Source organism: Diadema antillarum, unplaced genomic scaffold (genome assembly GCF_040938485.1).
Source record: "Diadema antillarum isolate AM-2024a unplaced genomic scaffold, OU_Dant_1.0 scf00000087, whole genome shotgun sequence".
NCBI lineage: Eukaryota > Metazoa > Echinodermata > Echinoidea > Diadematoida > Diadematidae > Diadema > Diadema antillarum.
This window is the reverse complement of record NW_027270976.1, coordinates 1,800,146-1,824,532: the sequence shown is the minus strand read 5'-3', so window position 1 is coordinate 1,824,532 and position 24,387 is coordinate 1,800,146. Positions and strand designations below refer to the sequence as shown.

General features: G+C 37.5%; 1 protein-coding gene across 1 annotated transcript in view; it reads right to left on the bottom strand.

Annotated features, from left to right (window-relative positions):
• Nucleotides 1-14,525: 14,525 nt before the first annotated feature.
• Nucleotides 14,526-24,387, bottom strand: part of LOC139718040 (nuclear pore membrane glycoprotein 210-like) — a 33,032-nt gene continuing 23,170 nt past the window's right edge. The window contains exons 28-41 of the mRNA XM_071629529.1: nucleotides 24,115-24,327; nucleotides 23,540-23,695; nucleotides 22,656-22,750; nucleotides 21,728-21,899; nucleotides 20,955-21,127; nucleotides 20,403-20,487; nucleotides 19,381-19,510; nucleotides 18,485-18,615; nucleotides 17,988-18,111; nucleotides 17,356-17,496; nucleotides 16,610-16,863; nucleotides 16,172-16,373; nucleotides 15,535-15,651; nucleotides 14,526-14,668 (exon numbers count right to left, since the gene is read on the bottom strand). Of these exons, the coding sequence (XP_071485630.1) occupies nucleotides 14,526-14,668; nucleotides 15,535-15,651; nucleotides 16,172-16,373; nucleotides 16,610-16,863; nucleotides 17,356-17,496; nucleotides 17,988-18,111; nucleotides 18,485-18,615; nucleotides 19,381-19,510; nucleotides 20,403-20,487; nucleotides 20,955-21,127; nucleotides 21,728-21,899; nucleotides 22,656-22,750; nucleotides 23,540-23,695; nucleotides 24,115-24,327 (2,136 nt within the window). The remainder of the gene's footprint in view (nucleotides 14,669-15,534; nucleotides 15,652-16,171; nucleotides 16,374-16,609; nucleotides 16,864-17,355; nucleotides 17,497-17,987; nucleotides 18,112-18,484; nucleotides 18,616-19,380; nucleotides 19,511-20,402; nucleotides 20,488-20,954; nucleotides 21,128-21,727; nucleotides 21,900-22,655; nucleotides 22,751-23,539; nucleotides 23,696-24,114; nucleotides 24,328-24,387) is intronic.

Sequence of the window (24,387 nt, the reverse complement as noted above, 5' to 3'; positions counted from 1 at the left end):
ACTGAAAATAAATAACATGATTTGTTCAAGTAAGTATCACTGGAAGGAGGTAGCTTTTCTACATCTACCTTACATGGAAATCAAACAATTGTACAAAGACTATAATGATATCATCGGTTGAGAATGATAAGGGCGTTTTCCGTTAAGTTGCCACTAAACCCATAGGCCCGAATTCACGAAGGTGGTACAAATGAAACCATGGTTTAAACCATGGACAAAAACCATGGAGCGCCAAGTATCGCATGGAATATTTCGTTACGAAATCAGTCATTTCGTCGATGAAATGATTATTTTGTAATGAAATGACAACATTTTGTAACTAAATGAACATTTCGTTAACGAAACGGTTATTTTGTCAACGAAATATTGCGTGCGACACTTGGCGCTCCGTGGTTTTTGTCCATGGTTTAAACCATGGTTTCATTTGTACCACCTTCGTGAATTCGGGCCATAGTGTTTAAGACATTCTCAACAGACAATATGATGCATCATCATAGCAAACATTCCATGTAAATACTTAATAAAATGTGCATTACATCTTTGATATTCATGTCCTCTGGTACAAGTTGTGAAACAGTAAATGTTAATTTTTGTAGGTCTTAACAATCTTTGCACGGAAACTTCCTTGGGAAAAGAAAAGATGATGTTTTAACAGCAAGGATACAACAAAGTACAAAGAAATTGTCATTCATGAGTTGCTGCCACGATCTCTCACTGAGGAATACATGTATATTCATCATTGGTAAGCCACAGGATATGACATACCTGCTTAAACCTAAGTTGTCTCTGTTTCAATTCAGAAGAACATCAAATATGACAAACGTATACATAATTTGTTGTCACACAATTATTCACTCTTGGTGGTTATGGAATGTCTCTAAGTCATATCAGTCCCTGTCAGCCGATGTCTGGAAAATGACAAATCTTGTCATGAGGAAAGAAATATCATTATTGCATCGACAACAAATCAATCATAACTACTGCAGCTGATAACAACACATTCGCTGTACAGTGCACTCCCATTATAGCGAACACAGATATAACGAAATTCTGGTTACAGTGAAGTAAAAATTCAGTCCCTAGCATTATCCTCTCTATGTTTTTTAATTATTAGTTTGGTTATAACGAAACTTTGATGTACCAAGTAATGAAAGAAAACTGCCGGTCCCAAGGATTTTGTTAAAATGGGAGTCCACTGTGTTAAAATGCAGTAGATCTACACAATATTTCCCTTAACAAAAAGCAATGAAACCCTCATTGTTAAACGTTGCAGCTCATTAAACAGCACCCAAGATAACAGAGCCTCATTTCTTGTCACATTCAAATCATATCGTGCAGGCAAAGTTGTTGATGCTAGATCACCAAAAACCACAAAAAAAAAATTCGCCTCCCCTTGCATAGCATGTTTTGACATTTGCTAACATTTGGGTGATTTCAAGTTCAGTGCTAGTGCTGGTGCTAGTGTTACCACCAAAACAACTCTTAAATTGAGGTCCAACACCGACAGTAACTCTAGCACAAGCAATATCAATCATAGCTATTGACCCCCAACACTAGTGTTACCTTCACACCACTGCTTTGTCTGTGGGTTCACATTGGAATTGTATGATGAAGAAATCGAGTGGGTTCTGTTCATGTCAAATAAGAAAAGATACAGCCATAAATCCTCCCTTACAGACAAATGTTGAGGAAGGACTAAAGAGCCATAAATTCGTTAGCATCTCCAAAATACCACGATCTCAATTTTGCTTCAAAAGTGTTCGTGTATTTTCCATAGGTGTCTGATGCATTAGCAAAGGTTATAAATGTAATTTAGGTGATGGAAAAGGCACGCACCTATCAGAAAGGATAGTGGGTCTCATACGTATCATAACGCTAACACCAACACCGAACTGCAAACAACAAATTTGATACTTCCCAGGGGCTGGTGTTAGTCAATGGGGGAAAAGCACACAAATTGCCTGTACATATTGTGCAATTCAATTCTGTAGATAAAATTCAACACCTGAGGCCTGTTGCATAAAAGTTACTATTATGGTAACTTTGTCATCCAATGGTAACTACCATGGCAACAATACTCAACAGCCAATCAAAATCAAGAATTCCATGGAAGTTACCATTGGATGGCAAAGTTACCATAATAGTAACTTTTATACAAAGGGCCCCTGGTCCAACACTAGCTACCAGAATCATGTCTTACATTTAACATCGACCTACTTTACACACCAAATGGTTTCAAGTTTTAGACTGTCACTGGTGCTAGTGTTGAAATAGCATCAATACCAGCCCAAGCCCTAAATTTGAAATCACCCAATAATGTTGCTTTCAATGAAATTTTAGGTTGCCCTAAAGTCTCCCTTATATAAGGGAATTCTTGAAATGCGGACATGACTCACATGATAATGACTACCTTATAAAGCTTACTCATAAAGACTTGCAAGCCTTTGTTTACGCATTACATACACAGAATCATCTTTGTAAATGTAAATCATCCATTCAGATGTAATACCATGTAGGACCAGTAGTAGCAGCATAATAACAAGATTGTCACCACCTAGAGATTATTTTCACACAAGTCTAAACATTAATCAGACAGTGATGCCATCAAGGTTTCTGATCGTTTCATTGCATAGTCACATGCATCCATTGCTAGAACTGTAGACTTAATACACATTACAAATGACGAAAGACCAAAGGAACAATATCTTATCTTCATGAAAGTCTCGGTTTTGTTGGAAACAATTCAATACTGAATCATCCAATGATGTGACTACATAGCACAAGTATTTTACTGGATGGAACAACTGCCCCATATCTTTCATTCCTAGAAAAACTTTAATAAAACATACATTATTACACATAATGACATGTAATTCTTTGTACTTGTACTTCATACAATTCATAATGGTATGTGGATTGCACATGTCCTTCATAAATTTATGCACAATGTTAGCAATGACTACCAACAGTTTGACATGTCTCTATTTGTCACTTTTACATTTCATTCCAGAGTTTGCTCATTTGAGGTAAAAATAAACAAAAACAAAAACAAAAACAAAAAACAAAGAGCAAGTACTATCAATACTGTGGTGTTAATGGAAATCCTGAAATACAGAATTGGACAAATGTTAGGCAAATACTTGTGATGAGTTTAACCAAAATAAAGCCATGGATGTAACTTAATAATACATTTGAAGACTGGTCTTCAAAAGGCTAGCTATAGTGCAATGTGCTTTAATCTGGAATCCAGTACATGTGCAGTGTGAAATGGGTGATACAATGTTAACTCCAGACCATTTTACAAGCTTCATGTCAATTAATCCCACCACACACATAATCAGTTTACACACAAGACAATAGAAAGCTGGAAGTGAGCATTAGAAAATAGTTGCCTACCAAGGGAGTATCAACACCCCAAATATACATCAATTTGATGTCTCAGCAATCTACTGAAACTCACATGTACAATAAGTAAGCACATAGCACCCTATTCTGCTGGTTCAGTCACATCTGGATGAAAGGCAAGGTGTCAGTAATGAGGACTAGCGCCCTCTTGAGGGCTGTAGGCTGTGCTCCATAGTTTTGTAGGGGATTTCCCTGCCCGCCGCCGCCGAATAGAATCACCTGCATAGGGGCTTTGCTGGTAGTCTGTATATCCTGCGGAGGAATTGAGATCAGATATCATATCACATGTCATGATACATTCAACTTTTTATGCAGAGATGATTACTGTAAAATAATTTCGCGCTATGATAAAATGCTCATGAAAGTTCTTGTCTGCATTATGCAGTGAATGCCAGTGGCAATTCATGAAAATGTCATGCTGCAAAAAAGGCGGTAGTCTCCAATCAAAGAACATTTCATTCTGTGAATATATCTTGCTCTACAGTACTTCCACAACTGCAAAGAACATGGCATTGACTGCCAGCCTGTCCACTAGGATGCTTCTGTCCCTCACACAATCATATCATGAACTGGACATGCACATGAATGTTCATTTAAGTTTTGATGAAGATCATTGTTCTTGACAACTGACCAAGGATTAACCTTACACCCTCTCTACAAAAAGGAAATACTTTCTAATCTTTTTCTATTTCAATCCATTACACTATCATGATTAATACATTTCTCTTGCAGAATTTCTGGCATGAAAAAGGCATTCGGACTTAATTTTGGCAGCCTTTGACATGGACCTTTGACATAAGATAGACAATATTACTAGTGGACATTGCTTGCTAAAGTTGCAATGGGAAAATAATATTTTAACCAAAGTGCAGTAACCTTTGACCATAACTTTTGACCTATCACCACCATCATGTTCATGCAAAGAGTTATCAATTTTCATCTACCCCATTCACCAACTTATATCACTACAGGATACTGTAAAACAAGATAAATTCGCGGCACAAAATTTTCGCGAATTAGAGCCGATGGCCTTTTTCGTGGCACGATATTTTTGCGAATTGCCACTGGCGTTCAATGCATATAGTGTAGACAAGAAATTTCGCGTGCATTTTAATTTCGCGAATCTTGGCGCTCGCAAAATTCGCGAAATTAAAATGCACGCGAACATTCCTCATTTTACAGTATTCCATGCAGAAGCAATGTCTGAAAATGACAGTTTTGGCCAAAAAGTACAGTGTCACTCTACTGAGTGACTTTTGACCTCTAACCTTTCACCAGTGTAATTTCAAGCAAATAATTTTCTATCAATTTCTACTTTTTTCCTTTTTCTTTTTTTTTTCACCAAACTATACTAGCTATGGGATATTCCTCCATGAAGTTACACCTGAAAGATGCCAACTTAGACTGGAGTTTAGTGACCTTTGACCTTGAGGGATTTGCCCAAAATTTAATGAGCACATCTACACTTAATGTGATGTACCGAGCCAGACTACCAAGAAATTATAGAGGATGGAGGGGGGGATAGCATAGGGCTATTAATCTAACACATAACTTCCTACAAGCATGTTATACAAATGTACTTTGCGGGTATGGATTATTATATGAGAAAGGTTATGATGCATTTTTTACAATATTTCTTCTCCTTTACTTTCATTTTTTTGTATCATGTAATATTCTTTGTTTCAACATCAGAATTATCTTTTATTTTTATTCTCATAATCTGAAAGTGCAGTGGCTTGCAATTTATCATCACTCAATAAACGGCACTCTATTCATAGATAAAGTCATTTTGGCAAACTGTAAACACATCTTTCTTTATTTCCAATCCTTACTTTTTCTGTTTTCCTCATGTTCTGCAAGTTTCTACTGTTTTCTCTATTTGTTTAATTTAAACCACTCTTTAATTTGTTTTACTTACCAAAATATGTGTCACAAACAAATTAATAAAAGTGTAAATAATGGGAATGGTATTGCTTTACAGAAATGAGCACTGCTTTGCAATATGATAGCACGCAAGCTATTTTCCAAGTTTTGATGGAGATATAGTTGGTTTTTGTAATCTGCCAGCTGAACCGCATGTCTGCTCTCTACATACAGTGCACTCCCATTATAACGAAATACTCGGGACCGGCAGTTTTCTTTCATTATAACGAAATTTTGTTATAACCGAACAAATACAATATATAACGAAAACAAGGAAACCACGTATTATATCATATTCTGTTTGCTGAATACTCATCATACACTGGAAAGCTATGTGAAATGTGATGGGATAACTGTATTAAAATGATAAACACAAGTTCCCCTCAGAAACTGTGCGTGACATAAGGAGCGAACACACGGTGGTGTGAAGCGTTCACCTATGCAGAGACGCTATAAATGCTTGTTCGAAAGCAATTCGCATATCGTTATAACGGAGCACATTTCTTTGTTTGTCTTTGTCTGTGGAGCTCGGAAAAGACTTCGTTATAACGGAAATTTCGTTATAACCGTGTTCGTTGTAAGTGAATTTTGCACCACAGACTTTAATGGTGATAATTTTGGGACCAGAAGATTTACTTCGTTATAACGAAATTTCATTATAGCCGTGTTCGTTGTAACGGGAGTGCACTGTATGTTGTATGAAATGTGCAGAAGCCATCTAAAAAAAATAAGTCATGACGAATTGCTGCAAAAGTCACAGCCATTGCAAGGCAGCAGAAGATATTCCTGAGAAGAGGGCCTTGGAGCCCCTCTGGCCCTTTAAGGTGAAGTAGGCTTTGATAAATAATATTACTAAAGCCAATATCTTGACTTTGCCATTTCTGTTGGCAGCTAAATTCAGACTTTCTGCACTGTTAGGCTTCCATTATTGCAGTTGTTAGCTAAGTTCAGTGACCATAAAACTTATTTAAGTCAAGTGTCTCCATTCTGTTGGACAACACTCACTCCAATATGGACAAAGCTCAAAATATACAACCTAATAGCAATGTAATCATACACATGGTTAAGAACGAAAATACTAGAGGAGCAAAAAAACAGAAATCATAACTTCGTTTAGGCATATACCAAAAGCATTAAAAAAATGCTGCACATGTTTAGTAGCAAACATACAAAATATGGACATCCAAAATTATCATCATCCATTTAGTCAGGAGTTAATACAAACGCATTTCAAAACTTTCATCAAAACATCTACAGTAAATTCAAATTTCATGTAGGCAATTCTAAACTACATTGGATTTTACATGCTCAACATTCTCATGTGCTGCAAATAACAAGTTTAATATCAACCTTTGGTCAACAGCTTCATAAAAGGCTGCTACAAACAGTCGTGTAGCATGCACTTTTTCGAGATGTAAGCAGAAATAGTGATTCTTTGCTAAATGGATGCAGACAAAAGCTCTGCAGTGCCTACACAGTGAAATCTAAGCAACCAGTAAAGGTGTTTTTTTTTTTTGTGTGTGTGTGTATGTGTGTGTATGTGTGTGTGTGTGTGTACCTTGCATACATATATTACTAAAAGTATGTATAACCAATGGGAATGAATTGATTAAAGGAATAAGCGCAAAGACAACAAACAAGCAGATGTTTGATACGCATGTTTGATGGACATGTGATGGCTTACTGTTATTATGACACCTGAACTGTATGTCTGACTCCTAGAAATGTAGTTCCACCCCTACTCCTTTTTAGCATTAAGATATATAATCTAATCATATCATTCTCCAGTCTTGCCAAATGAAGAAATATTGTCACTTGACTGGTTACTTTTTTCTACATGTGTTTAACTGCCCTTCCAGGTAAATGCAGGATACTAAATATGTCATAAAGCCCTCTAAAAAATGATGGAGCGTGGATCTTGCTTTCAGTTTTCTCATACATTGCTCCAATCAACTGTTGGGAAGGTATAAAGCAAATTTAAACTCAATACCAAGCATCTATATACTACTCTAGTCTACCACGCATCAAGCCAACTGGGAATAACAGGTATCTTCAGAGAGAAACATTTATTCTCTGTAATCTTATCACACTCACACTAACAGAGGTTTTGATCTACCAGCAGGAAAATATGATGCCTTGAACAGAAATATGAGCCTTTGGTTGGATAAACTATAATTTCCAGGGATAACCAGTCATACACATACAGACAGGTCTTCAATTACTTTCAGTTCAGAAATGATGCCCAATTGATTGGCTTATGTATTTCTACAGTAGGATGAATGAAGTTGTAAACATTGTAGAGATTTATGGAAGCAGCTATGGCTGATGTTAGCGCACAATGTTTCAGTAATGCCATGAGAAGTACGTACAACAATATCACAAGATGTATACAGAATAAATCTCAAGAAATTGTGAATCAAGAAATTGTGAATAATTTCAACACAGTTTGAGGCATTTTCCTCTTTATTTATGAGGATATTCCTCATGATGGAATGAAAAAGAATGAAAGAAGTTTTTTTCTCTAAAGATAATGATAAACAGCATATGATGTCACATGTTATGTGAAAGAGAGTTATGTCAAAGGAAAACTGGGAAAGAAGAAAGTTGATGAGGCAGATTAGCATCAAGTCAATTAACAAAGAAAGCTTTGAGGAAAAGTGAAAAGATACATGTTAAAGCCTGAGACCCATCTTGCTTAAAAAACTAGAAATGTCGCTATGGCAACTGGTATGCCTCCACCATAATGCATGGTTCTCCTAATAGGTCTATAGCACAATGTCTTTGACAATGCTTGATGACAATTTCACATAATTGGCAAAATATCAAAATGACAGGTTTGTCACAAATGTGTTGAATGTTTACTTTCCTTGAGCTAGGTTTAATTGGATGAATGGCTATACTGTCTAAGAGTGCAGGTTTTGGGTGATTTGAGGATTTGTACCTGACTTTTGGCCCTTTCATAAGTGTAAGGAAGAAATGAAATTTAGCACTTTCACTTGACCTTTGACTTTTGGGCAAGACACTTCCAAGAGAATCTCTATTGGGTAATACATGCAAACACTAAAGTTTCAAGAAAATCCTGCAGGCATTGCATCTAGATAAGAGGGAAATAGTGACATTCTGATGAGTTGACTTGACCTTTGACCCGCGACCTTTGACCCCCACGATCCCTAAATTCCCTAGATGATCACTGCCAGTTAGTACATGCACTAAGTTCCATGAGATACCTTGGTATATTTGTGAGATATGGAGAAAAAAGTGAAATTTTAACATTTTCACTTGACTTTTGACCTTTGACCTCATGACCGAAAACTCTCTCTGGTGAATCTTTATTTGGTAGTTCATGTATACACTAAGTTTCAAGAAAATACCTTCAGGCATTGCATAGATACAGGGGAAATAGTGAGATTTAGAGCATTTGACTTTGACCTTTTGACCTTTGACCTTGAGCATGTGCACCCAAAAGTTGATAGGCAAAACTTTGCCCACTCGTACATACATCCTGATGCCAAATTTCATTAGGATACCTCAAACCGTTTTTCAGTTATGCTGTCCACAACATTTTATTACGGACGGACAGACGGACAGACGGAAGGACGGACAACCCGAAAACATATAGGCCATGGGGTGAAGCTGAAAAAGAGGCTTAGAAAATGGGTTTCGTTCCAGCAACACTGGCACTACTTTCTGAATGCGGAAATGTGATGTTTTGTACATCCTAAATATACTGTAAAAAGTTCTCCTCGAAATATCCTGTAGTTTTTGCGAAAATCCATATTTTATAAACTGCGACCAGCAGCCCAATACACATATCGTAATGGGGCTGTGAACTGTAGCATACAGGATCATGACGGAAGTTTTATCGCGGACAAATATTAACTTAAAATCGGGGAAAAATCTTCAATTTGAAGACTTATTGATAAATTTGAAGTATTGATAACAAAGTTCGTGCAATGTTTGCTTCTGCAAATAGTTCCTTTCTGTTCAAATTGATGACTAAATGCGACTCGGTCGAAAGGAAACTGGGAGAACTACGCTGAATTGACGGTCAGCGCAGGCGCACACATCACTGCGCACAAATTTCGAATCCATTGACTGGATATTAAGCTGTCTGTGTGTGCATGCGCTGGCCGTCAATTCAGTGTAGTTCTCCCAGTTTCCTCTCGACCGAGTCACATTTAGTCATCAATTTGAACAGAAAGGAACTATTTGCAGAAGCAACCCTTGCACGAACTCTGTTATCAATACTTCAAATTTATTAATAAGTCTTCAAATTGAAGATTTTTTCCCGATTTTAAGTTGATATTTGTCCGCGATAAAACTTCCGTCATGATCCTGTATGCTACAGTTCACAGCCCCATGACGCTATGCGTATGGGGCTGCTGGCCGCAGTTATGCGTATGGGGCTGCTAGCCGCAGTATAGTTCCCATGGTGTTTCTAAGCTGAAATACATATACACATTTGTAAAGCACTGCTTTTAGCCATATACCTAGAAAAAAAAGTGAAGTTTTGGTTTAATAGTTGCATTATATCTCATGTTTCAGCTTTTCCCGATGCTGGCTATGCAAAGGAAGACAAGAGCAAAGTGGTTCGAGACCATAAGAGAGAGAGAGCACTGACTGACCGTCAGAGGTCAAGGCAAATGCCTTATATTCTGTTCAAAGACATGTTATTAATCAAATGACTAATCATTCAAGGCAAAAAAAAAAAGAAAAAATTCAGTGCGTTTGTTTGTGTGTGTGTCCGCGTGCATGTGGGAGAATCTTCTTGTACACACACACACACACACCCTCACATGCACACACACATACGCACACACATAGTTATGAAGATTCAATATACCCAAGTGTATTAAAATATTATTCTACATGCCTTGGCCATTTATCACATCAGCATCATAAAAAAGATGATCATAAACATGAACACACACAATGATATAATACATGTATTGATCAGTGCATTACACATACACAGGTGCATAAAAACGCTGACATATTATAAACACTCACACGCACACATACAAACTCATTTACACACATGAGACATTACTATTAAACAGATCATATTGTTTATCAGTAAACATGTTTTTCTTTTCTTCTTCTTCTTCTTCTTCAGAAGCTTTAATATACTTAGATCACTTAGCAATCACGTTGTTCATGAAATATTATACAGTACTTTAGAAAATTTAATCTTCATAAAATTTCTTGAAGTTTTCATTGCTATCATTAGGTTACAGCATGGTGGGACACTACCTCCTTTCATGTAAGATAGCTCAAAATGATAATCAGTCAAATTTTCTAGTTTTAATAAATTTCCTGGAACATTCCATGGTCCAAATATCCTTGAAAGGGTGTAAAAGTTTTGAAAAATGCCAATATATAAAATAAAGGCAAAATTATAGTTTACCCATTCATGAGTGAAAACTGTTGGATTCTGTATTGGAGGCAATGTGTACCTGAAAATCTTGGAGAGAATAAAACAGGTTTGGCATTAAAAATTATGATAACATTGCAATTAACTTCCAATATCAGAGGATCTGTGCAAACCTGACTAAACTTATGCACAATTTTCATTTGGCTGGTGTGTATTAGTTTTAGCAAACTGATTTTGTACTCACACCTACATTGTACTGACCTTTCTACATGAACATTCTGTTTCAGTATTAATAATATTTACATATTCTTTTTCCCAGAGTTGGAGAAACAAATTTTAATTGTAGTCATTCAGTTTTATGAAAAAAACCACACTTAGGAAAACATCTTTGTTCTTAGAATAATTCAACCCTAATCAAATCATCATAGTGGGCAGAAATGTTTGCTAAAGGGCGAACAATCACATACTGAGGCAAGGAGTCAAAACATGTTGCATAAACATTGGCATTCAAAATACAGGAAGCAATCTGTATTACAAAGACATTTTATCATGCACAACTTTGGTAAGATATCAATTCTTGAATATCAATCACATTGACCAAAGCACTGGTGCATATACAGTACATTCTGTTGTTTCTGAACTTTGCACTGAAGTTCTTTGTGTATGTGTGTGAATGTTTCAGTGGTGTATATATATTGCTCCATTTTATCAAGGACAACTTATAGTAACATGACAATGTTTTCATGCTTCAATATCAATCATATTAACCTATTTCCCTTGGCAAGTAATGAGCAGGTTGACTCTGTTGCAAATGATGCATTTTACAGGCAACACAGCAAAACCTGAAGAGCTTCCAGAAGAAAATCTTGATCTTGATGTGAGCGTCTTAGGGGAGGAAACAGATGCTCCTGCTGACGGACCAGGCTCCTCCTTCAGCTTTCGTTTCCTAGCGAGATTCAGGCGTTTGCTATCTATAAACCTCTTGTAGCACGTTTCATGGAATCCTATTCAATACAATGGAGAAATGAACAGCAATGATTAGCCGTTGGATTTTGTTAGGGGGAAAAAAAGGCTAAACGCTAGAGGGAGGGGTTGAACATTACACTCAACATATCATTAAATGTACGGTAGACTATTGACTGCCAATATTTGAATCTTGTAATTACCAATAGGCCCTAGTACTATGCCAGGTAATCATTAACACCTCATGATCATTGTCATCATCAACTACTTCAACTTGTACTTGCAGTCCAATTACTGATTTTAAATTACATCTACAGCTTTCAGCACCTGATCACATGAAATATCAATTATCATAATTATGAATACAACTGCCTTATCATCATTAATACTAGTAATCCTTGGCCTTTCACTATCGCCACCACCCACTGCTTTATAGTTTGGCACAACATAATGGTAATCATATGTTTTAGGGAGTTTAATTGTTGAAATTATGTTCTTGTCATTGTTGGTTTTTTAGACCTATTTATATCAAATATTAATAAGTTAATTTAATGAGATGCTAAATGTGTGTTTTGAGGGGGGATTCGCCAATTTCGGGGTGAGAGAAACAGGATGGATTTTTAATATTAATACTCCATGGCCATGATTATGAAAATATAAATTGACATGCAGTTTAGACCTTTTTCAATCCAGTCCTGTGTGTCAAGATTTTTACAAAACAATATCACCGATCAGCCACATCAACCTAACCTGGGCTGTACATAGAACAACATGTAAAATTACATCTGACATTGTTAGGCTACATTATAACGGCGCTATGCCATGCCAAGGTGAAATTCAAGATAATTTATCTAAAATGTAACAGACACGCTAATGGCTAAGCTACTGCATTAGCGCCCATTATAACATACACAAGCAACGTTCATAACATAGCTAACGTTGTACAATGTACTTGTAGTCATCATGGTCATTAACATTACGCATATAACATGAGAGAGACTGCACTGCAGTGTCGACTGCTACGACTGTCGACTGTACGCACGTAAACTAACCTGTAAATTATCCTACGTAGGTTGCAGTCAGTCCCCCGAGCAGCTGAATCACTTCGTTCTGGTCTGCGATTTCACGGTCTCCCCCACTCAATTTGATCCACTCTTTGGCACACAAAATAGGTTTCGTCTATCTTAGGTTTGTCATGGCCGTGAAATTTTCAAACTTCATCGATGTTACATGCATAATAACGCATCTTAAAAGTTTCGGCAGAGCAGACGACGTAGACGCGTCGACAGGCTCACAGGGGGCGGCCATTTTGACTCGTAAACGATAATTCTCGATTCGGATTGGATAACATACATCACATGATCGTTCGCGAATGAATATCGTACACGGCAAAGTGTACATATTCAGCTCCTCAGTGACAAAAAAGTTCACTGTTTCCCCCTAAATTACCAAAATACTACAGGAGGGTTTGTGTCGAACTTTTTCCTGTAGACTTTTTGGTTATTTGTTTACACGTAGCTGTGGAGAAATTTTAGTGCCGCAGTTGTCGGAACGAAACAAGCGAAAAAACCAGCTCACCCCATGGCCTAATAATGCCTCCGGCGACACTTCGTGGAGGAGGCATAAAAAAGGAACATCTAATGTTTATATAGCAGTCTTCCATGTCATGCTGTTTTTGGTTAACACACTTGCAATAGACATAGAAAAATTGGCTTTCAAATAAAGATTCAAATCATTAGACATGCAGCCTATAAATAAATATATATAATTATACTTGTTTTCCTTTGGTGGTGAGCATAGTGAAAAAACATGTAAAGACAGAAATGCAGGAGAGTGAATACATGCAGGAAGTTAACTCATTTGCAATTCTGAACAATCGGAATGATAATGGAGCAAACAGTATTTCTTGATGGAAGAAAGAAAGACCTTGAGCTGAATTATTCCCTGACTGCTTCCAGTGTGGTGGTGACGAGTTGTCAATTTGAGGAGTGGCCCCTGATTTATGGGGTCTGTACGGGTTATTATACTCTAAGGGAAGAACACAGGAGGAAGAGAAGGAGAAGACACAACAGACGACAAAAGAAAAAATAATAATGATTCAGGACATGCACATGAGCAAAATAAAAGATAGTGGCATGATGAATAAAATAAAGATAAATTCAGTTACACGTTAAGGTTCTTTTTGGCTAGGCTGTTACATGGTGAGCAAACTTTGGCTGCGAACACCTGGTATTCATTGCTGGTTTATCCTCAAAATATCACAGGAAACTTCATGACTAAATCTGTAGCACACGATTTGAGCCAAACTGGTTTGAGGCCAATCCTTTGTAAGTCGACATGTGGTGGCAATATTTACATTGGAATGTACTGTGTAATGTCGACCAATACTGTTTGGATTTCTCGCAGAAAGATCATAACAATTACAATTATCTTTAAACTTAAATGGCCCATTCAAAACACTTTAAATCAAGCAGAAAAAATAAACCCACTTGAATCATCACAACTGATATGAAAAAGCCTTATTTGGTAATGACATTGGAAAGCTGAATTTAATAGACAAACCAAAATTTTCTAATGTAAATTTCACCACGATGCAAAAGGTAGAGGACACTTTCTTTGGTATTCCATCTAGTCCTCAAATTGACCACAATGACAACTAAACTTTCATGTACTTAAAAGTCCTCTACAGTTTACACTCACCAGAAATGGAAGGCAATGTGCACATAACGATTTTGATATGACCTGCATGTGCAAAGCAACCAAAAAATTATACTTCTGGCACCCTTTGGTGGCAGATGTATGAAAACAAAACATTTTAGCTTGGTATTGTGCATAATGTGTTCTTTATGATATAACTGCCTCAGTCAGAATGTGTCTTACCTGGCGAGTGCTGGAAGTAAGGGGGTGGGGCAGAGACTGGTGAGCCAGGGGCTGGGGAATGGAGGAAAGCCCCTGATGTTGCTCCTGCTACGTAGTAACGTGGAGCCAGGAAGACATGATAGCCTAGAGAGAGAGAAACAGGAGACATTAGTTGTGTTGGTAGTGATATGGTCTTCGTGTGATCTGTGAATGCCTCTAAGAATAAGCTGGACAAGCATAGAAGAATTATGTATTTGACTACGCATAACTACTACATTAAGTCCTTGGTCTCAAGCAGTTTTCATTCCTTTCTGCCATGTGTAGGTCCCATAGATTATTAGAATATCACTTTAATATACATATTTGAATGAGATTAGCCCAGGCTATAAATTGAATCAAGAGCAGCTGAGGATATAACCCTGATCGATGAACAGGCTCTGACCTACACCATCGTTCTGGAAAAAGTAAAGTAAAGTAAGTCAAATGAAGTGCATTGTAAAAGAATGGAAGTACCTCTTTCACAGTTCTGATTCTAATATTTGATTTTTCCTGCGATGAAGAACCTGTACTCAAGCATTAATTCAGATCACAGACAGGATGGCAACACATGTTAAGTCTCTAAGAGGTACCTTTACACCACCCATCATACAATATTCAGAACTTTGTGAATTTTATCCTTTACTCTGTTTTACACTCATTTGTAAACTTGGTCTCAATGATTTTTTATATCTGGCCCATACCTGGAATTTATTGCACTTAAACATAAAATGTGTATATTTGCACAGAAAATATCCTTTACAGGTCTATACATTGATCATACTACCTTCCAAATACAATGAAGTACATATATAAGCACACACACATGTAACACAAGGACATACAGAGCTGCCTCGGCCACTGACCAGAAATAAACAAACAAAACACAATAGTAAACTAAAAAGGGGATGGAGCTACTGTACAAGGAAAGTAAGGAGGAGAGAAAGAGAGATAAGAGAGTGAGGTAGACTTACATATAAGCACCATGGCAGCCACAGCTAAGATGAAGATAAGGAAGAAGAGCCACGTCTGGTAGTGCTGGAGGAAGAGATGGAGTACACTGGCCCAGCCTGTCACTGGATCCTCCGTTGCTGGTTCAGACAAGAGAAGTACATCATAAATTCAGTCAAGTGAATTTAGATCAACCTATCCATGGTTCTTACTTTGATTAATCACATAAAATCCCCCCTACATCTTTATATCCTGACCTTGCAATTCATAGCAACTAAGTAAAATAAAACAGCAACAATTACAACACTAGTTTTTGTTTGGTTACTACTCCTAGTACTACTATATTCATCATCATCATCATCATCATCATCATCATCATCATCATCATCATCATCATCATCATCATCATCATCATCATCATCAACACAATCATCACTGTCAGTGTCATTCCATTTTTACAGAAGAATATTAATGACTCTGATGCCACCAACATAGTAGGAGCCTTGAAAGATAATTTGCTTGTAATCAAGTTAGCAATAGTTGCCACGACAAAGGTTTCATCCAAGTTGCATGATTACGCTCATGCACAATAAAAACGACAACAATGATTTAGTTTAGTCAACTGCTCTGAATATGAAGAAATGCAAATTCAGTACTCACCCACAACAGGCACTAAGTTGATCTTGATGGGCACAATTATTTGCTGCCCTGTTACTGTATTGGAGAGTTCCACTGAGGCATGAAGTATTGCAGGGCCATACTGAGAAATGGAAGAGTCCACTAGAGCCACAGGGAATTTCTTTGTCTTGCCCTGGAGGTACGGCTTTCCCAGAGCTATCACTTCTGTATCATTGGTTGAAGCCTGTGATTACAGAAAATGAGAAAACATTAGAGAGGAATTTCAGTCTATTTATAAGTTGGTCCGATAGGATGGAAGAAAATCTACAAAGACAACAATTAAAATCTTCTACCTAGTCCAGCTAGAGTAATGGCATATATCAATCATTATTTTCAAAACTACATATCAATTATAGAAAATAACTTAAGGAGTTTTTGTGAGGTCAGTCATTGCACGATGAGTCGTCACAAGAGTCATACCTGGACATTTGTCAGTACAGAAGGAACACCCTCAATACCAATGTCCTCTCGTCTGCTAAACAGGGTTAGAGTGGCAGTCGTCTGCTGAGCGGTGTAGGCAGGGAGGAAAGTGAAGGTGACTTGATCGGAGACTATCCTGCGCTGGCCAGGTATGGAGAGTAGCCGGGCGGAAAGGATCAGAGAGGTGTCCATGGTGCTGAGGAATGAGGGCGTGTGTCTCAGCTTCAGCTGACTGATTCTACAGTAGTAGGTACCTAGGTCATCAAAAGGTTCAAAGGTCATGGAGCAGATTGAAGTGTTACTTACATCATCACCATCATAACATCCCAAAAATAATAATCAGGAGGATATTACACGCAATGCAGTTATTCATATAAGTGCAGTGAAATACAAGCATAAGGTCAGAGCAAACTGGAGTGGTGTCAGGCGAATCATTGAACGATTTTCATTACAGGTCATTTGACTGTGACATCAAATAACATCAGAAACGTCAAGTTATCCAACATACACGTATCAATATCATAAAGGCTCCTAAGAGGAATAAGGAGATATTTGCATGCTTAAAGCATTTAAACGGGCAAACATCAGCAAGTTACAAATTGATACTGATAGTCCTTTGAAAATCAATGAGACCACAATGTTGATATTTTTTGCTGAATGTTCAAGAAACAGCCCAAGTTTTGCAATCAAATTTTGACACTCTTATCTCATTGTCTTTTTAGAAAAATGCATACATCCCATCTCACCATGTTGAGGGTTGAATCCTGCAGTAACCTGGAAGAGCTCACTGGGGGTCACGGGACTGCTCCTGTCAGCAAACTGGAGCTCACACTGGAAAGGGGGTGTAATCGACTCCTGGGACAGCCTCTCAGTACCACAATTCTCACCTGATCAAATAATTCACCAACAATTGTTTTCAAAACAAGTTTTACTGGAAATGACGATCATGAAATGGAAAGCTGAAATCCCAAATCAGATCACTCTCTGCATAATATTTACATAATTTCTCGTTGTGTCCTATCATTGGGTTCTACGATTTCACTTTCCAGCAACCCTATAAAGAATATCATGCTCCTCTGAAGCACAACAGGTTCCTTGGAATAGTGAAATCAGGTCACATGCATGAAACAAGGGAAAGACAATATGTGTGACATTTAATCTGTCATACACATCTATGTAGAAAAAAAAATACATGATTCATGTACTACAATTTTAACAACCTTTGTGAATTTGGGCAAAAGCATCTGCAAAATTGGAAATCAGCAAGCACTAGCCCTTTTTTTTTTAAACCTCTGAAACAGCTAAGTTCTTTTAGCATTAAAAAGGTGCACCATACAATGAATTCACTATTTATATAATTCACTATTTCAGTATTTACCTTTCACACTTGAGACACCATTAAGTTTCACTGAAGCATAGATAGTGTCATCATTAGGAACAGAAGAAAGGAAGCTGTTCTCATTAGCCTCTAGGCTAATCCGGACAATGGTGCCAATGGAAACCTGAAAAAAACAATGAAATTGTATTGACATTTATTTTTCATTACAAATGATATTTACAGTGCACACACAGTACTCTTTCACAAATCTTCTCTGGATGATATTAAAGCAATGACATTACCATGTATTTTACATGCAAACCTTAAAAATCTTTCTTTCCAAAATGATGTCTAAAGTAGCCATTTCTTTGTTCCATTCACTGACCAGTTGGGTGATAGAACATCTACTTGCAGCTAGGGGGGTACTGCAGTAGCATTTGTATTTAAATTTGAGATGACTGGCAGAATACTTGAATTCAAGGTGACAGGTGAAATATTTTACTTAGTATTGAGACAGACTGACTTTCAAAAAACAAAAACAAAATCTGAATACAAACCTGTGCTGATGTCACTAGATTTACATGGTGGGTGAGGGTGACTGTTCCAGGGGTCAGTGCCATGGCCACACCACTTAACCTTTGAACTTTAATGATGCTGTTATCTGACGAACTCCATGACCCTCGCTGACCTGTGTGGGATTAAGAAAAGAATAAGATGTATTCAGACTTACATATGGCATACCATTCAAAATGCTGTAAATGCAAAAATGTGTGTTTAATGGACGTGAGAATCCCCACTGACAATCTGACGAGAGATTGGTAATTGAATTATGTCCATCAGAAACCTGCATCACTTTCGACAACAGGTATAAAATCTCAGCGAGAGGAAGGGCAAGAATAATATTCTCCTTCATATGGACTGTCAAAAATGAATCTACGCAAAACAAATAACGTTTTCACATTCACTCAGACTGATTCTGGTTGCTGCTCTCTATATGGGTCACAAGATGAGTATATAAAAAAAACTCATTAGTACTACTATCAGAAAGATATTGGAGTACAAATACTTAAAATTCTAATTACACATTCACTGAGTCCACATTTATGTAATCTAACAATGGATGGATGGGTGGATGGATGGATGGATGGATGGATGGATGGATGGATGAATGAATGAATGAATGTATGAATGAATGAATGAATGAATGTATGAATGAATGAATGAATGAATGAATGAATGAATGAATGAATGAATGAATGAATGAATGAATGAATGAATGAATGAATGAATGAATGAATGAATGAATGAATCAATCAATTAATTAATTAATTAATGAAGGAAGGAGGGAAGGATTTGATAAATGAAATGGATGAATGAATGAATCATCTGTTCATTCATTCACTCTGAGACAAGTAGTCATTTCAGTAGGGGAAAAAAAAATGACAGCACCCACCTTCCTGAGAAAGAAGCGGTGATCCCAGGCAGATGATATCTCCAACAACTAGCCCCTCCTCTGGCCTGATAACACTACCAACAGGAATACTGACATAGTCATCAATCCAGGGATTTTCACTATCCCAAACCTGGTATGGCAATGAAAACACAAGATGGGATCATTCAAGATACTGTCAGCACACATGCTACTACATGAACTTTGCTCTGATCTGCTCAATTTATATGTGAATACATTCCAATACCACCACCACCACCATCATCACCATCATCACCATCATCACCACCACCACCACCATCATCACCATCATCACCATCATCACCATCATCATCACCATCATCACCATCATCATCATCATCATCACCATCATCACCACCATCACCACCATCACCACCATCACCACCATCATTACCATCATCATCATCATCATCACCATCATCATTATCATCATCATCACCACCATCATCATCATCATTTCAGTTGGCACAAACAATCTCTGCTGTGACATGGATGAGCTCAAGTCAACCTCAGCTACATGTATCTATTGCCTGATAGGACACATCCAAATTCCAACACTAGTGCTGAATGACTGCATAATTACAAAAAATCAAATGTGTTTATACCATCATGTATGTAGCAAGGTACACTGTAGGATGTCTAACTAGTATGGCACAATCAAAAACATTCTAAAGTAACCCCCTTCACTCATGCTTTTTGTGGAATTTGTTACAATGTATGTGAATTTTGGCAAGGCTTTGTTCGCAGATACAAGACAATAAATTATAGGGAATACTGATGGAAAAAGTCCAGTATCAGTACTCTATGCTATTTCTGTATTTGTAGTTTGATCCTATCATGAATATCATCTTTTCTGTTCTTGATATTTTAACAGAGTTGAATGTGGTAAAATATGTGGTATCATAATGGTAAAATTTTGCCAGTCCAATATACTTCACTGGAGAAGAATCATGATTTGATTGGAAGGGAAAGTGACATAAGAGTAATACAGAAACATTATTCACCTTGAGGAGCGTGGTTCCCATGTGGGCTGACCGACCAATCAGTGTCATGTTGTCTGAACCCGATTGCAACTGCAGACGATCAAATCTAGTCAAATGAGGAGAAAGTTATTAACATTCCATGTAAAGGACACACTTCTAGTTGGACTGATAGCAAATATGACTTTATAATTATTCATCAAGCTGAAGGCATTTCACTCTCGGCATCCACTGTCAGTTGTTTCATGACTCTAAAAAGACTTGTACTTTCTTGAACGTTTGTGAATGCAGATGGATGTTATTGTAAATGGCTCATTAGCTTTCTAAGCCTGTGCTTCCAATTTTCAGGTTTGAATAATTACAAAATCCTATGCTATCAAAGACCCAAACACACAGAAGCATACGCATGGATAAAAGCAAAAACCAGCAAACAAAAACACAAACTCATATACACTAGAACTATTGCAGAAGCAAAAGAGCAGTGACAATAAATATTCCTTACTTTGAATAAAAGATAAGAGCTTTGAGCAGGCTTAAAAATAACAAAATCATGAGGGATGCAAAAAGTACACTAACCTGTGCAGTCTATAGTCAAGCCTGACATTGGTTGCATCAAACGGCTCACCAATGTTGTCATAGAAACGGACAGCAAACGAGGGTGAGACTCCAACGGGGAAGACTGTAAGGCTTTTGTCCTGAGTGGTCAGTCCGGTGGTGGAGTGGACAGCTATGTAGGACACTGGCTTGACCTACAGAAAACATACATGAAGAAAGCATGTGTGTTTTCCACTAGTTATACACTTTAATCAGTGTTTGGTCTTTTATTTTTCCTGTTATGAGATTGGCTCATTTCAGATACTGCTACTTTCATGCCTGTCCAAGATACATCATTGATAACAAATAAAATAAATTCATGGCAAGTGATTTTGGAATGGTTCATCAAAATACATACAACTATAAAATTGCAAGAGAATATTAAGTAGAGGGGTGAAGGTTGAGGTTTGAATTTTCTTCAATTTGTCTCCCTCTCCACAGATCAGTAGTTGCCATCTTAAAAATTTCATTTGTTAGAGGGAGACAAATTAAAGAAAATTCAAACTTCAACTATAAATTAACAAGTAATGCAAAGATAGTACGATCAATAATAATCATCAAAAATACAAGCACAACAAAAAGTAATATGAAAAAATTCAAGAGTTTATCCTAATAAATGATAAGTATGACTACCAGTAACTCTTTTAAACTAAATTCTCAGCCCTAACACTGCAAAGATAATGATGTGACATGAGGAGTTTTTATTCCCAGTCCCCACAGGTCAAGCTATTTTGAACTGATTTCTAGACCCTGACCTTTACATGGACAACAGTGGTCTGGTTGACCCCAAAGCTCTCATAGGCTGTGACCTCCACAGATGCATGTCCACCTTTAGGGCCAGCAGTGACCACACCCATGGCACTGACCGACAGTGAGTGGTCCAGCTCGGATGTGTGGATGCGATATGACATTCTGGCGGAACCGTCTCTGCATTTCAAAGCAGACAGCATGGTGGATAGTATAGCATCAATATAATTTCTATTGACTGAACAATTAGTCACAGGCTATAATAAAATGAGTTAACAGTATTATGAATGTCAATTGTACACACTTGCCAGGACTAGAAATGCCTCCAAAAAATAATAATAATTATCATTATTGAATAAGGGAAGAAATTAATACTCTTTTGTAGTAACAACAAAACGGACTATTGGCAAGATGTGCATCTTAACCCATTGAGGTTGGGCTAATTTTGCTATAACACACATTTCCCATAGACGCCTGCCCGAGTATACTTGGGACTCGCCCTCAACGGGTTGAAGTGAAAAAGGACAGAGTTTACCAAAAATGCAAGTCAGTCTGATATGTTTATGACAAAGTGCATTACCCTTTTACTCGTTAGACTATGTTGAGGGTAACACTATTCCATTCCCCATACAACTGAAGGAGGAAAGCCATGAGTTCTTTGATTATGCTACAAACCAAAATATGTTAAAATATATGTATATTTTCCTCATATCATTTTAATACTGTGACATCACAAACAGTTGTAGCATTCTTGTCCACCAAGAATGGCACATGGTTAACCAAAACTTTAAAGATTCATAACTTTTGAAGGATTTTCTGAAAGTCAGGAACCCTCATTGATGCATTAGACTACTATCACATGAAATGACTCCACAAGCATATTTGGAGTGTATTCCCCTCTAAATTTGACAAAGGCCTCCTCGTGTCAAAACACACCTGTTGGTCCTGATTGGTGCCTGTGTGTTGGGTGTCATCAGGAGTCTGCTGTGACAGGGACAGGGGGGTTGCATCAGCTCCAGCCTTTCAAACACCTACACCATGGAAAAACACAAACACCTCACCCATGTGACAAAATCTTTTGAATTTACATACACAGAAAATTGTTTTAGTCATTAGTTTAGGGCATATTACACACATGATTTTTGCTTGGAAAGAAGACAATTTGAAAGATACCCTCACTGCAGTATTTGTCATGTTGTGATTTCTGCGTACAACTAGATATCCACTAAACAGCTTACTGTCACCTGGTCTGGTGTATCTCGAACACTTGTGCCAGTTATGCAACCTTAGCGATTTGACACTTACTTTTGACACATAGAGACAAAAGTGTCTATATGTTTGAGGAACACTATACATTACATGTATTTCACTACCAGAAACTTGAAGACAGATATCAATACCATAGTTGTAACATTGTCATATCTTTGTGTCCACCTACATGTCTACTTTCTGCTAGCTACTAGGGCCTTGGTTTGTTGATTTTAGATTGGAGATGCATGTTTTAGCCAAAAGAATTATCGATGCAAGTAGGTAATGAGATATTTTATTTGTAATTTTCATTCACTTGCAAAATAAAAGAAAAAAAGTATTCTACGCTACTGATTGCTAGACCAAAGGCATCAACACAAACTTGAAGATTGTTTGAAATCACTACACTCTCAAGATTAAGGTATCATCTTGGTTTATTTGAGCTTAGGATTGACTACATAGCAAACAAAACTAGTCGAACAAAACTTACGATTATTTTTTTTTTTGCAGAAATGAAATAATGAAATCCAAGATTATGTCTGACAGACATCAATGGAGATTGTTTGACAAACCTGGATCTGAATTTCATCCATAAGAGTCTGGTCTCGGTAGATCTGGTTCTTGCCTGGGTGGAGCGGGGAGACTTGCAGCCGAAGTGAGGCCTCACCAGGATTCTTGGTCCGCACCCTCATTGCAACGTTGTGCTCATCACGCATGTAGATTCCATCCTGTTGTCATGGCAACAGCACACAATAAACATGAGAATTGCAATGACGCCCAGTGAGTAATAGCCATGGACAGTCTCATTAAGATAAGATGGCAAGGAATGTCAACAAATTCTAAATTACACCGTGATCTGTTTGTAACTTCAGTTTTCTCCATAGAACAATTCACCCAAGAAGGAGACTAACAAATCAGTAATTCTTAGTAGCTACATCAACAAAGTGATAATATTGCCACATGTAAAAATATCATAGCTTTGATAAAAGTCATTTCAAAAGAGCTAAACAATAAGTTTAATTCTTGTTTTTATGGCATCACAATGAATGCCAAGAATCTACAGACCTAAATGTTTGACAACTTGAAATAAAGAAGGTACTTAGGTCCTGGCTTCAAATGAATTTCAGCGACATTTTGGACAAAATACCTCAGCAAAGACAGGCTCGACGTCAATGATGTCACTGTTACTGACACTCCAGTCAAACTGGAGGCCATAGATTGCATCCCCAAAGGTGAATGGCGTCTCCGTTTCCCCCAAGCCCATGGCATAGACAGGCATGACTGTACTAGACTCCAGTCTGTGCAGAGGGGCGTGGATCCGGATTCCAAACAGCTCGATGACGTACACATCAATCACATCCTGTATTACATAACAAAGGGACATCCCCTGGCTAATCAATACTGGTTCAAATATCTGCAC